Genomic DNA, 14,979 nt, shown 5'->3' on the forward strand with positions numbered 1-14,979 from the left:
ATCCACTCTTTTCTCAAGTCCAATGAGTATCTTTATGGCCATTACTTTGAATTATTTATCAGGCATATTGCTTATCTCCATTTCATTTAACCTTTATGCTGTGATTTTGCCTTGTTCTTTAATTTGGGAAATATTCCTGTTTTCTCTGGGGTGGGGCATGCAATGCTAGCAAGGTAAATGAAGATTGTTAGTGCTAGCTCCTGCAAACATTCAGCTTTCTAGGTTGGGAGAGGGGAAGAGAAATGGCACATGCCAGCACTTTTGTTCCTAGAGAAATCTGCAGATCATTTCCTCTCTAGCACACATTCTAAGATTAATCAGTAAATCTTCACTTACACCTCAGATGCTTTTTTAAACTGCTGCTTCTGTGTTGTGCCTCAGGCCACAGTTATTTAGTATGGTGGCTCTTTAAGGGTAGGGACTGGGTTTCCTATCACCCTCAGTCCTCCTAGAGTTATGCCCTGTTGATATTCAAAGCCAGACTTTATGGGGATTTGGGTTCTCAGTGAGGGGGATGCCCTAGTGATCTGATCCTCTCCTTCTCTGTGCTTGTGATGTCCCTCCCAGTTGTGGTTAGTTGTGTAGGGGGTTTAGTTACCAACCATGTATCCACACATTTTACCTTTTTCTATGGGGCCTTCACAATTAGCCATGGAAGGTCTGTTCTGTCGGTCTTCAGATCATTTTCACAGCACATAGATATAACTATGTCTGTGGGACAAGTTGAGCTCAGGATCCTCCTACTCTGTCATTTTCCCTCAGTGTAATTGAAATGGTATTTTAGGTGGAGGGACTAGCTCTCAAAAGAAGCTAACCCCTTATGTGGCCATTATTTTTACTTTTGTAGTGGAAGATATTTAAAATTTTTTTAATGTTTATTTATTATCAAGAGACAGAGAGAGACAGAGCATGAGCATGGGAGGGGCAGAGAGAGGGGGAGACACAGAATCCGAAGCAGGCTCCAGGCTCTGAGCTGTCAGCACAGAGCCCGACACAGGGCTCGAACTCACAAACCGCGAGATCATGGCCTGAGCCAAAGTCGGACGCTTAACTGACTGAGCCACCCAGGCGCCCCTGTAGTGGAAGATATTTTAAATAATCAGTGCTGATTCTGAGGAACAGGAAAGAGGTAACATAGAGGAGCATGTTAGAGCTTTCTTTTTATCTGTTATTTCTTAGGCTGGATACTGACTACACCTGTGTTCATTTTCTTGTTTCTTAAGTTTTTATATACTTGAAACAGTTTATAATTTTAACAATGCTGTTTTAGTACTAGAAGTTCAATTTGAACACAAACATGTTAAAATTATTCACCTTGAATCCTGATGCTTATGTGACAAAATTGTTTGATTTAAAAAGTTTAGGGGTGCCTGGGAAGCTCAGTTGGTTAAGCATTTGACTCTTGATTTTGGCCTTAGGTCATAATCTCTCAGTTCGTGAGGTTGACCCCTATGTCAGGCGCCACACTGGGCATGGAGCCTGATTAAGATTCTTTATCCCTCTGCCCCTCCCGCACTTACACTCTCTCTCTCTAAAATAATAATAATAAACTAATTAATTAAAAATTTAAAAGAAGTTTAAAGTGATAACTGGTAATTCTGAAGAGGTTTATAGATACTTTAAAGGGCTTATATTTTATGGTAGGTTGTTTTAAGCTTGACCAACATCACTTCAGAATGTATGTTTTGCTGTTAAGTGTATTATCCACATTCATCTGTTAGCTATTGGTCATATATGAGCCATCATTTTGGGAGAGGAAAGAAGGTGGATAGTCATTTACTTGAGATAACTGGGTAGATTTTGAAAGTCAAAGAGGATTAAATTGCATATGAATGTGCAAACATGTGCAAGATCTTCCTTGATGTCTAGTTACTTGAGCTGGGAGCTTATGTAAAATAGGAAGTTTAGAAGTAAAGATTGTGTGAGATATGAGTATGGAAAAAGTCAGTGAGGGAAACAATTGAGTTAAGCCCTAGAAAGACACCATGACAGTGGATGCCTTATGGAGTTTGAGGATACATGGAGTCATGTAGTAGCTCGGGTTTGACAAGTCAGTGTGCAAACGGTCATCACTATTGTTGAAATTTTTATAATTCAGGAATATCCATAAGCAGGAATGTAATACTGTTCAATACATTTTGGAAAACAACTGAGTTAATTTTCTCAATAATTTGGTTAGCTCTTTTGTATATGAAAGTTAGTTTTTGGTTGATCTGACTTTTTTTTTCTGTTTCACAGTGTACAACATTAGCATTCATATTAAGACATGAATTCATTTGTTCAATGTATTTATAGCTTAGGGAAATCCTAAGTATTACCTGCCATTTGGGAGAGATTTGATCTAAGAAGCACATTTTTTCCTCACCAAATTGATGGTGCACTTCAGAAGGATGTGTGTTCATTTTATAGATGTCTCTGGTATTAACATGGAGAGGTTCTTTATTCTGCCTGCTTTCAGCTCGACTTTTCGAACATTATCAAAACAAAATTGTTGGCCCAAGGAATCTTTCGTTGGAGTCCATTGGCTTGTTACATAGAGGTATTTCGCAAAACTGATCTTGGGACCACTGTCTAAATTTAGCATTGTGATTAAGGCTAAAGAGGGAACATATGCAAGGTAGAACATAATAAAATACAGTAAAGGGGTTAGTAAATGGAGGAGTGTTTGAAGAGTGCATAAAAGCCATTTAAGAAAGAATTGGGGTTGAAGACTTTGAAGGCTTTAGGAAAAAAAAAAGAAAGATTAAAAAGAGGGAAAAATACAATTTGACACTTTCAATAAGTGATATAATTTACTTTCACACATTTTATATTTTATCTTTTTAGGCATGTATAAAAGCATAATCATCTCTCTAACATTGGCTATGGTTTGGTATTTATGTATATTTGTGAGAAATAAAAGAAATCTGTTTTTAGGGTTGTTCCTAGTTATCTTATTCTCATGGTGCAGTTGTAAATGTTTTCTTAATTTCTATTTCTGTTACTTCATTATTAGAAGTAGAAGTTCATAGAAATGCAACAGATTTCTGTGTATTAATTTTATATTCTGTGACTTTACTGAATTTATCAGTTCTAGTTATTTTTTGATGCTTTGGAGTTTTTAATATATCCTGTCACCTGCAGATAGTGAAAATTTTTTCCTTCCTTACCAATATGGATGCTTTATTTATATTGTTTTTGTTGTCTGATTGCTGTGGCTAGGACTTCTAAAACTATGTTGAATAAAAGTGATGAGAGTAGATACCCTTGTCTTGTTCCTCATTTTAGAGGAAAAGCTCTCAGTTTTTTACCAATGAGTATGATATTAACTTTGGGCTTTTCATATATGTCATTTATCATGTTGAGGTATGTTTTCTTTAAACTTTCTTTGTTGAGAGTTTTTATCATGAATGGATGTGATCCTTTGTCAAATGCTTTTTCTGCATTTATTAAGATGATCATAGGGGTTTTTTTTTTTATCCTTTTTCTTGTTAATGTGATGTATCTTGTTGATTGATGTATGAATATTGAACCACCCTTGAATCCCTGGAATAAATCCCACTTGATCGTGGTGAACAATACTTTTAATGTATTATTGGATTTGCTTTCCTTAGAGGATTTTTACATCTATGTTCATCAGGGAAATTGGTCTGTAGTTTTCTTTTTTATGTTTGTCTTTATCTCATTTTGGTATCAGGGTAATGCTGGTCTCATAGAATGAATTTGAAAGCTTTCCTTTCTCTTCTATTTTTATGAATAGTTTGAGAATAGGTATTAATTTTTATGAATAGTTTGAGAATAGGTATTAACTCTGCTTTAAATGTTTGGTAGAATTTGCCTGTGAAACCATCTGGTCCTGGGCTTTTACTTGTTGGGAGTTTTTGGATTACTGATACAATTTCCTTGCTTGTAATTAGTCTTCAAATTTTTTATTTCTTATTGATGCAGTTTTAGAAGGATATATGTTTCTAGGAACTTACCTATTTTTTCTACTTTTCCAAGTTATTGGCATGTAATTTTTCATACTATTCTCTTGTTATCATTTGTATTTCTGTGCTGTCGGTTGTTATTTCTCCTCCTTCAGTTCTGATTTTATTTATTTGAGTCATCTCTTTTTTTTTTATGAGTCTGGGTCAAGGTTTATCAATTTTATTTATTTTCTCAAACATCCAACTCCTGGTTTGTGTTCTATTGTTTTAGTCTCTATTTCCTTTATTTCTTGTGTAATTTTTTATCATGTACTGCCTCTACTTTTTGGGGGCTTTTCATGTTCTTCTTTTTGTAGCTCCTTTAGGTGTAAGTTTAGGTGGTTTATTTGAGATATTTCTTGTTTCTTGAAGTAGGCCTCTATTGCTAGCAACTTCCCCCTTACAGCCTTTCTGCATCCCAAAGATTTTTACTGTTGTGTTTTCATTTATCTCCATGCATTTTTTTATTTCCTCTTTGATTTCTTGAGTCATTCATTGTTTAGTAGCATGTTATTTAGCCTTCATGTATTTGTGTTGTTTCCAGATTATCCTTCCTACTGATTTCTAGGTTCATACTGTTGTGGTCAGAAAACATGCATGATATGACTTTCTTTTCAAATTTATTGAGACTTGTTTTGTGGCCTAATATGTGATTTGTCCTGGAAAATGTTCCATGTGTACTTTAAGAGAATGTGTATTATGCTCTTTTTGGATGGAATTTTTTTGAATATATATTATATATATCATGTGGGAAACCACATAAGGCTTTCAGCTGATTTTTCAGCAGAAGTGTTGCAGTCTGGAAGGAAGTGGCATATATTTAAAGTGCTGAAAGGAAAAAAAGTCTGCAACCAAGAATACCCAGCAAGGTTATCATTCAGAATAGGAGGAGAGATAAAGTGTTTCCCAGATAAACAAAAGTTAAAGGAGTTCATAACCCTTACAGCAGCCTTCAAGAAAAATTAAAGGGAATTCTTTGAATAGAAAGAAAAGGCCATACTTAGGAGTAAGAAAATTATGAAAGGAAAAAATTCATAGGTAAATGCAAACATAAAATAGAAATAGTAGATTAATAACTTATAAAACCAGTATGGAGGTTAAAGTACAAAAACATTAAAATCAATTATATATTCAAAAATCAGTCAAGAGGTTCACAAAATATAAGGATATAAAGTATAGTATCATATACATAAAACATGGGGGTGGTAAAAAAAATTGAGTGCTTTTAGAATGGGTTCCATCTTCAGTGACCACCAACTGAATATAGACTGCTACACACTTTAGATGGTATATATGAACCTAATGGTAACCACAAACCCCAAACCTATAGTAAATACACAAAAAATAAAGAGAAAGGAATCAAGCATAACACTAAAGAAAGCCATCCAACCACAATTTAAGACAGCAAGAGAAGAAAGGAAGAGAAAAGAACTGCAAAAACAACTGTAAAACAAGTGACATAATGGCAGTAGGTACATACCTGTCAATAATTGATTTAAATGTAAATGGACTGCTTCAATTAAAAGACAAAAGGTGACTGAATTGACAAAATTGTAAGACTGTATGCTTCCTATAAGAGACTCCATTCAGAGAACGGAGTCTCCGGAGCCAAGCACAGACGAGAGGCCCACGGAAGAGGGTAGGAAGGGCGGCGAGGCGGTGCGCACTCCACGGACTGGCGGGAGGGAGCCGGGGCGGAGGGGCGGCTCACCGGCCAAGCAGAGCCCCCGAGTCTGGTTGGCAAAAGCGGAGGGGCCGGACGGACTGTGTTCCGACAGCAAGCGCGACTTAGCGTCTGGGAGGTCATAAGTTAACAGCTCTGCTCGGAAAGCGGGAAGGCTGGAGGACAAAGGGAGCAAGAGTTGCTGAGCCCCCGGAAGACAGAGCTCAGCTTGGCGGGGAACAAAGACGCTCGCCAGCGCCATCTCCCCCACCCATCCCCCAGCCAAAATCCCAAAAGGAACCAGTTCCTGCCAGGGAACTTGCTCGCTCCGCGCAAACACCCAACTCTGTGCTTCTGCGGAGCCAAACCTCCGGCAGCAGATCTGACTCCCTCCTGCTGCCACAGGGCCCCTCCTGAAGTGGATCACCTAAGGAGAAGAGAGCTAAGCCTACCCCTCCTGCCCCCGTGCACCTTGCCTACCCACTCCAGCTAATACGCCAGATCCCCAGCACCACAAGCCTGGCAGTGTGCAAATAGCCCAGATGGGCCAAGCCACCCCACAGTGAATCCCGCCCCTAGGAGAGGGGAAGAGAAGGCACACACCAGTCTGACTGTGGCCCCAGCGGTGGGCTGGGGGCAGACATCAGGTCGGACTGCGGCCCCGCCCACCAACTCCAGTTATACACCACAGCACAGGGGAAGTGCCCTGCAGGTCCTCACCACTCCAGGGACTATCCAAAATGACCAAACGGAAGAATTCCCCTCAGAAGAATCTCCAGGAAATAACAACAGCCAATGAGCTGATCAAAAAGGATTTAAATAATATAACAGAAAGTGAATTTAGAATAATAGTCATAAAATTAATCGCTGGGCTTGAAAACAGTATACAGGACAGCAGAGAATCTCTTGCCACAGAGATCAAGGGACTAAGGAACAGTCACGAGGAGCTGAAAAGCGCTTTAAACGAAATGCAAAACAAAATGGAAACGACGACAGCTCGGATTGAAGAGGCAGAGGAGAGAATAGGTGAACTAGAAGATAAAGTTATGGAGAAAGAGGAAGCTGAGAGAAAGAGAGATAAAAAAATCCAGGAGTATGAGGGGAAAATTAGAGAACTAAGTGATACACTAAAAAGAAATAATATATGTATAATTGGTATCCCAGAGGAGGAAGAGAGAGGGAAAGGTGCTGAAGGGGTACTTGAAGAAATTATAGCTGAGAACTTCCCTGAACTGGGGAAGGAAAAAGGCATTGAAATCCAAGAGGCACAGAGAACTCCCTTCAGACGTAACTTGAATCGATCTTCTGCACGACATATCATAGTGAAACTGGCAAAATACAAGGATAAAGAGAAAATTCTGAAAGCAGCAAGGGATAAACGTGCCCTCACATATAAAGGGAGACCTATAAGACTTGTGACTGATCTCTCTTTTGAAACTTGGCAGGCCAGAAAGGCTTGGCACGATATCTTCAGTGTGCTAAACAGAAAAAATATGCAGCCGAGAATCCTTTATCCAGCAAGTCTGTCATTTAGAATAGAAGGAGAGATAAAGGTCTTCCCAAACAAACAAAAACTGAAGGAATTTGTCACCACTAAACCAGCCCTACAAGAGATCCTAAGGGGGATCCTGTGAGACAAAGTACCAGAGACATCCCTACAAGCATAAAACATACAGACATCACAATGACTCTAAAGCGGTATCTTTCTATAGTAACACTGAATGTAAATGGATTAAATGCGCCAACCAAAAGACAAAGAGTGTCAGAATGGATAAAAAAACAAGACCCATCTATTTGCTGTCTACAAGAGACTCATTTTAGATCTGAGGACACCTTTAGATTGAGAGTGAGGGGATGGAGAACTATTTATCATGCTACTGGAAGCCAAAAGAAAGCTGGAGTAGCCATACTTATATCAGACAAACTAGACTTTAAATTAAAGGCTGTAACAAGAGATGAAGACGGGCATTATATAATAATTACAGGGTCTATCCATCAGGAAGAGCTAACAATTATAAACATCTACGCGCCGAATACCGGAGCCCCCAAATATATAAAACAATTACTCATAAACATAAGCAACCTTATTGATAAGAATGTGGTTGTTGCAGGGGACTTTAACACCCCACTTACAGAAATGGATAGATCATCTAGACACAGGGTCAATAAAGAAACAAGGGCCCTGAATGATACATTGGATCAGATGGACTTGACATATATTTAGAACTCTGCATCCCAAAGCAACAGAATATACTTTCTTCTCGAGTGCACATGGAACATTCTCCAAGATAGATCATATACTGGGTCACAAAACAGCCCTTCATAAGTTTACAAGAATTGAAATTATACCATGTATACTTTCAGACCACAATGCTATGAAGCTTGAAATCAACCACAGGAAAAAGTCTGGAAAACCTCCAAAAGCATGGAGGTTAAAGAACACCCTACTAACGAATGAGTGGGTCAACCAGGCAATTAGAGAAGAAATTAAAAAATATATGGAAACAAACGAAAATGAAAATACAACAATCCAAACGCTTTGGGACCCAGCGAAGGCAGTCCTGAGAGGAAAATACATTGCAATCCAGGCCTATCTCAAGAAACAAGAAAAATCCCAAATACAAAATCTAACAGCACACCTAAAGGAAATAGAAGCAGAACAGCAAAGGCATCCTAAACCCAGCAGAAGAAGAGAAATAATAAAGATCAGAGCAGAAATAACAATATAGAATCTAAAAAAACTGTAGAGCAGATCAACGAAACCAAGAGTTGGTTTTTTGAAAAAATAAACAAAATTGACAAACCTCTAGCCAGGCTTCTCAAAAAGAAAAGGGAGATGACCCAAATAGATAAAATCATGAATGAAAATGGAATGATTACAACCAATCCCTCAGAGATACAAACAATTATCAGGGAATACTATGAAAAATTATATGCCAACAAATTGGACAACCTGGAAGAAATGGACAAATTCCTAAACACCCACACTCTTCCAGAACTCAATCAGGAGGAAATAGAAAGCTTGAACAGACCCAGAACCAGCGAAGAAATTGAATCGGTTATCAAAAATCTCCCAACAAATAAGAGTCCAGGACCAGATGGCTTCCCAGGGGAGTTCTACCAGACGTTTAAAGCAGAGATAATACCTATCCTTCTCAAGCTATACCAAGAAATAGAAAGGGAAGGAAAACTTCCAGACTCATTCTATGAAGCCAGTATGACTTTGATTCCTAAACCAGACAGAGACCCAGTAAAAAAAGAGAACTACAGGCCAATATCCCTGATGAATATGGATGCAAAAATTCTCAATAAGATACTAGCAAATCGAATTCAACGGCATATAAAAAGAATTATTCACCATGATCAAATGGGATTCATTCCTGGGATGCAGGGCTGGTTCAACATTCGCAAATCAATCAACGTGATACAGCACATTAACAAAAAAAAAAGATAAGAACCATATGATCCTGTCAATCGATGCAGAAAAGGCCTTTGACAAAATCCAGCACCCTTTCTTAATAAGAGACTCCATTCAGACCTAAATATATACAGATTGATAGTGAAGGTATGGAAAAAGTTTATCATGCAAATGGAAGTGAAAAGAAAGCTGGGGTAGCAGTATTTACAAAATACACTTTAAAATAAAGAGGGTAACAAAATACAAAGTAGGACACTACATAATAATAAAAGGAATAATGCAGAATGAGAAATCAACAATTATAAATACCTATGCAACCAACATGGGAGCACCTAAATATATAAAGCAACTGGTCTAAGACATAAAGGAAGAAATTGATAGTAATATAATAATAGTAGGGAGCATTAACACCCAACTTACATCAATGGATAGATCATCCAGTCAGAAAATCAACAAGAAAATAGTAAATTTCAATGACATTTTAGATCAGATGGATGTAACAGCTGTATACAGGAGAATAGAGGAAATCTCTTAATATTATTTACTCTGAAAGTTCTTCCTTTTTTTCTCTTCTGTAGATCCCAGAGTCATTAAGACATACTACATGGCAGAGACTGGGAAAAGGCAACTTAAGACAGATACTACATGTTACCAGGGTAAGATTAAGCAGATACTTCTACATATAACTCAGAAAAGTGTGCATTTCTTTCAGCATTTTCAAATTTATACTATAGATTTTGTATTTCTCAATTCCTCTTTTTATTTTTTTCTAAATAGAAAGATGAATAAGAAATTATGTTTTTGCTCATAGAAATAGGGATAGATATCTTGATTATTTTTTCACTCCTGGAAAGATCTATCAGAATCTCTTGAGATCAGTGCCAGCTACAGTAACATTTTCAGAATACTTTTTATAAATGTAATATCAGCTTGTTGACCTTAAAATTATCCTGGTAATTTGTATCTGATGTATGGAATGCTATAAGATTTTCAAATGAGTGAAAGCCCTTTACCTTAGAAGATGTTCAGAGACTCTATGCTTATTAGAGCCTGATGCTTAGTTTACTTGTTGATAAACGTTATTTTTCATTGTTAATATAAGTGAAAGACAACTTCAAAATTTCTCAGTGTTCTGAAATTATACAGGCAATTCTCCAAGATGGGAAAGGTTGGAAAATTAGAAGACAGTCTAAACCCTGAGTACTACGTTTATTATTTCTAACAGTTATTTGCCTTTAAAGTACAAGGCATTGTTCTAATTTATGCAGAGGCTATAAAAGTGAATAACATTTCAAACTTTTGCTTTGTTGAGAACTTATTATCTTCTGTGGTATTCATCAGAGTGCTTGATATAATTTGTTACTCAGTCTTTTAGATGGAAAAAAATGTCACAGAGACATTATCACACTAAAATTTGTGTTTTGATGTTTTCCCTTTAAAAATGCTTTAAGATTGTTGATCCAAGAATCAGTTACCCATTTATGGCAATTATATTTTTTGTTCTCAACTGGTGCAAATAGGAAGACACTTTTGGTTTTTGTGATTCCATTTTCATAGCTTGACCCAAAAGCTCATACTATTAGGATTTAGCACTGATACACATTTGTGTTTGTAAAGTACTGTTTCCTTCATTAATTCATTAATTATTGATTATTATGGCTACTGAAGAAGCATTAGTATACATTATTATATGTATTCATTTCATAAGTTTTAACTGAGGAAAACTTTAAATATTACCAATTTAAATTTTGAGTCTAATCTTTACTGTCTTAGTAACTTTATATTTCTCAAATAATTTAACTTATATATTTCTCTAACCTAAGAATCATTCTTAAGACCTATTTTAGAAATTTGTAGTAGGCAAGATGTTTCATATTTTCAAGGCTAGTTGAGAGATTTATAGATAGCTCTGTTTTATAAGCTAATCCATTAAGCATTGAAAACTACCCTGCCCACATACAAGATACTGTGGTATAAACCATGGGAGATACAAGGATAAAAGAGACTGGCTTAATTTCAAGAAACTTACCATGTAATAGGAAAGACACAACACGCATGCATATTACTATAGCATAAGATAGACAGTAAGCATTAAAAATACATATATAGGGACACCTGGGTGGCTCAGTTGGTTAAGTGTCCAACTTCAGCTCAGGTCATGGTCTCACAGTCCATGAGTACAAGCCCCATGTCAGGCTCTGTGCTGTCAGTTCAAAGCCTTGAGCCTGCTTCAGATTCTGTGTCTCCCTCTCTCTCTACCCCTGCCCCACTCATGTTCTGTCTCTATCAAAAAATGAATAAACGTTAAAAAAATTTTTTTTAAATACTCATGTATGTATATATATATATATATATATATATATATATATATGTATATATATCTACACACATATATATATATGAGAAAGAATAAGGAAAAGAATCAGTTATATAAAATGAACTATATTAAATTATAAAGCAAAAATGTATACATGTGGAAAACAAGTGGGATATAATTAGTTAACCCTAGGATATTCTTTGCCAATGATAAGAGTAACAGATTACATAGTACTATGGTAGCAAATGACAATAAGAAAGCTGGTATAAATCAAATAGAAGTGTAATATAAGTCAAAGTTCTTAAACATTCATTTCAAAAGCTCTTTAGAGAAAGTAATTCTGAATGAATATTAGTTATATTTCAGTATCTTTGTGTAAGTGTATTGTAAGCTAATTGTGAAGGTGTTTTGCTTTGTTATGCTAGGTTAAAAGCTATGCCTATGAATTTGTATGTGATACATTCATTAGATTAGGCTAAGTCAGAGTTTTAAAGATCTGAAATTCTGTAATAGCTAATGGATGACTTGGTATCATCTTCAACTAGGCTCTCCAGGCATGGCCACTGATAGAAAAGAGGACATGTTGGCATGGTCATGCAGGAGGAGGACTCCACACAGACCCAAAAGAAGGGGTAAGAGTGAATAACAAGTAACTACAAATTCTTATACATACTGTATTTGCGCAGAATGCACGCACGCGCACACACACACACACATTCAAGATTATTATCTTCCAGAGTATTTTGATTGACTCTTATTACCACAGGTTTTCTAATGCAAAACGTTATGAATTGACCATGGTTATATGGCTGAGACTTTCTTGGGCTTAAAACAAACAAAAAATATCATGATTGACTAAAAAAAGAAAAAAGTTATCAACCTAAATATTTTATTTATTCACTTAAAATAGCATTGGTTGATGTTATTTGTTATATAATCCAGCCTTATAAATAAATAGGTAAATTAGATTTAGCACTTAGAAGCAATTTGTGTGTGTGTGTGTGTGTGTGTGTGTGTGTGTGTATGTGTTGTGGTTAACATTTCCCCTTCTGTACACTTAGTTTAGAAAGATCCTAGAATGTCCCCTAGCTTCCTGATAAATCTTCCATCTACCTGTTCCATTCATTTAATTATCCATATTCTTTTTTTCATATTTTTTTAAAGTTCTTATTTTAATTCCAGTTAGTTAATATACAGTGTTATATTATTTTCAGGTATATAATACAGTAATTCAGCATTTCCATATATCACTCAGTGCTCAGCACAACAAACAAGTGTACTCCTTAATCCCTCCCCATCACCTATTTAACCCATTCCCCACCCCCTTCCGTCTGGTAACCATCAGATTGTTCTCTGTAATTAAGAGTCTGTTTCCTTTTTTGTCTCTCTCTATTGTTTTCCCCTTTGCTTGTTTGTTTTGTTTCTTAAATTTCTACGTATGAATTAAATCATATGGGTATTTGTCTTTCTCTGATTCACTCATTTTGCTAAGCAGTATACTCTCAGGTTCCATCCATGTTGTTACAAATGGCAAGACTTCATTCTTTTTGATGGCTGAATAATATTCCAGTGTGTGTGTGTATTCATCAATCAGTGGACACTTGGGTTGCTTCCATATCTTGGCTATTGTAAATAATGCTGCTATGAACATAGGGGTGCATGTATCCCTTTGAATTAGATTCTTGTATTCTTTGTGTAAATACCCACTTGTGTGATTGCTGGATCTTAAGGTAGTTCTATTTTTAACTTTTTGAGGAACCTCCATACTGTTTTCCACAGTGGGCTGCACCACTTGGATGTTCTTAACACTACTAACAAAAATAATAATGCTGCTCAGGAGGTATTTAAATCATCTGTTTATCCAATCTCTGTAGTAAAGGGGATTATGGAAAAACAGTGGTGGTTTCAGTATTTGAAAGCTCTTGTTTTTTTTTTTTTAAACGTTTATTTATTTTTGAGACAGAGAGAGACAGAGCATGAACAGGGGAGGGGCAGAGAGAGAGGGAGACACAGAATCTGAAACAGGCTCCAGGCTCTGAGCTGTCAGCACAGAGCCCGAAGCGGGGCTCGAACTCACGGACCGTGAGATCATGACCCGAGCCAAAGTTGGACACTTAACCGACCAAGCCACCCAGGCACCCCTGGAAGCTCTTGTTTTTAAAATGGATAAATTAGAGGGTTGATGGGGGTTGGAGGGAGGGCAAAGTGGGTGATGGGCATTGAGAAGGGCACCTGTTGGGATGAGCACTGGGTGTTGTATGGAAACCAATTTGACAATAAATTTCATATTAAAAAATAGAGAAATTAACAAATTATTTGTTTTATAATAGAATCTTCAGATTTTTGAAGAATTTCGGTGCTATACTCCTGCATTTAACCTTTTATAATGTGCTTCTTTTGAAGAATGAGTTAGTTTACTAATTAGTTAATTCTGTGCTGATAATAACATGAGTAATGAAGAACTTAAAATAAGGACTACTTTCCAGACTTTGCTTGACATACTCTTTTTTTATGTTTGAAGCAGATCCTCATTGGATATAGTCAGAAGCTAGTAGTATTACAAGAGAGATTAACATGTACTAGAGCAATCAGAGAGCTTTGGTATAAAACTTGATATAATCAGGAGTGGAACAACAGCTTGGAGTATTAAAAAATTGGAGTCCTGGGGAGATAATGGAATAACAATTCTCCAGGCTTGTTCAACTGAATGGACACTTAGACCAATGGACAAGAATACTTGGATGACATGGAGAGGCTGTTTTCTAGCTCTGATTTTATACATCATCAAGTAGCCTTATGATCTTCATCTCATTTTTCCAATTGACTTCCCTTGGGATAGGGAATTTACTGACTGGCCAATGTGAATATCAGTCAGCTTGTTATTTTTTTATTATACATTATTAAGTTGACTGTTGAGTACAAATATATTTCGTATGTACCATAAGCCATTTTAGGACCTTTTCACTCTAGTATCAGACTAATAGAGTATAGAAAACAAACCTTAAGGTACAGAGAAATTAATAATAATAGAGCTTTTCCTGATAATAGATCTTTCATCTGTTATCTATAAACTTATTGTATACTTATATTCCCAGTAATATTGGAGAAATTCTTCAGTTACCCTCTCAATTTTTCCATTAGACATCTGCTCAACTTGCTTGTCTTTTTGTTGCATCCACATGACTCCTGAAACAGAATGCTAAAGGCACCAGTGACAGTCACAGCAAAGTTTATTGCAATGAGAGGCAAGGCCGACCAATTGGGACCGACACTCTTGACCAGAGTGTGGCCTCGAACAGCCGGGGTACAGAGTTTTTATAGCCGACCACATCATCTCCTCATCACCTGGGAACAGAACAAAGAAATAGTTCCCAGATGGGGGTGGAAACAGTTCAGACCTTCTGCCATTAAGCCGCAACCAGTTGACCTCCTTGACCCTGCCTCTGGCCCACTTTTTCAAAGTTCTCAACATGCCCTTGTCCCAATCCAGTCAAACACCAATCCAGTTGATTTCCCTTGAACTTTTGTTCCCTTGATTGATAGGACAAGGCTGTTATCTCTTAACCTACAGTGTCAAAACAAAGCTGTTATTTCCCAAGGCTACAGGTTAGCCCTACACTGCAATTTAACCCTT

At 36.8% G+C, this 14,979-nt stretch overlaps 1 protein-coding gene across 1 annotated transcript in view; it reads left to right on the top strand.

Moving 5' to 3' along the window:
* The window catches only part of ABCB7 (ATP binding cassette subfamily B member 7), a 163,161-nt gene that overhangs the window by 80,239 nt on the left and 67,943 nt on the right, over positions 1-14,979 (top strand). The window contains exons 2-3 of the mRNA XM_081793471.1: positions 9,607-9,684; positions 11,891-11,977. Of these exons, the coding sequence (XP_081649597.1) occupies positions 9,607-9,684; positions 11,891-11,977 (165 nt within the window). The remainder of the gene's footprint in view (positions 1-9,606; positions 9,685-11,890; positions 11,978-14,979) is intronic.

Source organism: Panthera onca, chromosome X (assembly GCF_046562875.1).
Source record: "Panthera onca isolate mPanOnc1 chromosome X, mPanOnc1 haplotype 2, whole genome shotgun sequence".
Taxonomy (NCBI): Eukaryota; Metazoa; Chordata; class Mammalia; order Carnivora; family Felidae; genus Panthera; species Panthera onca.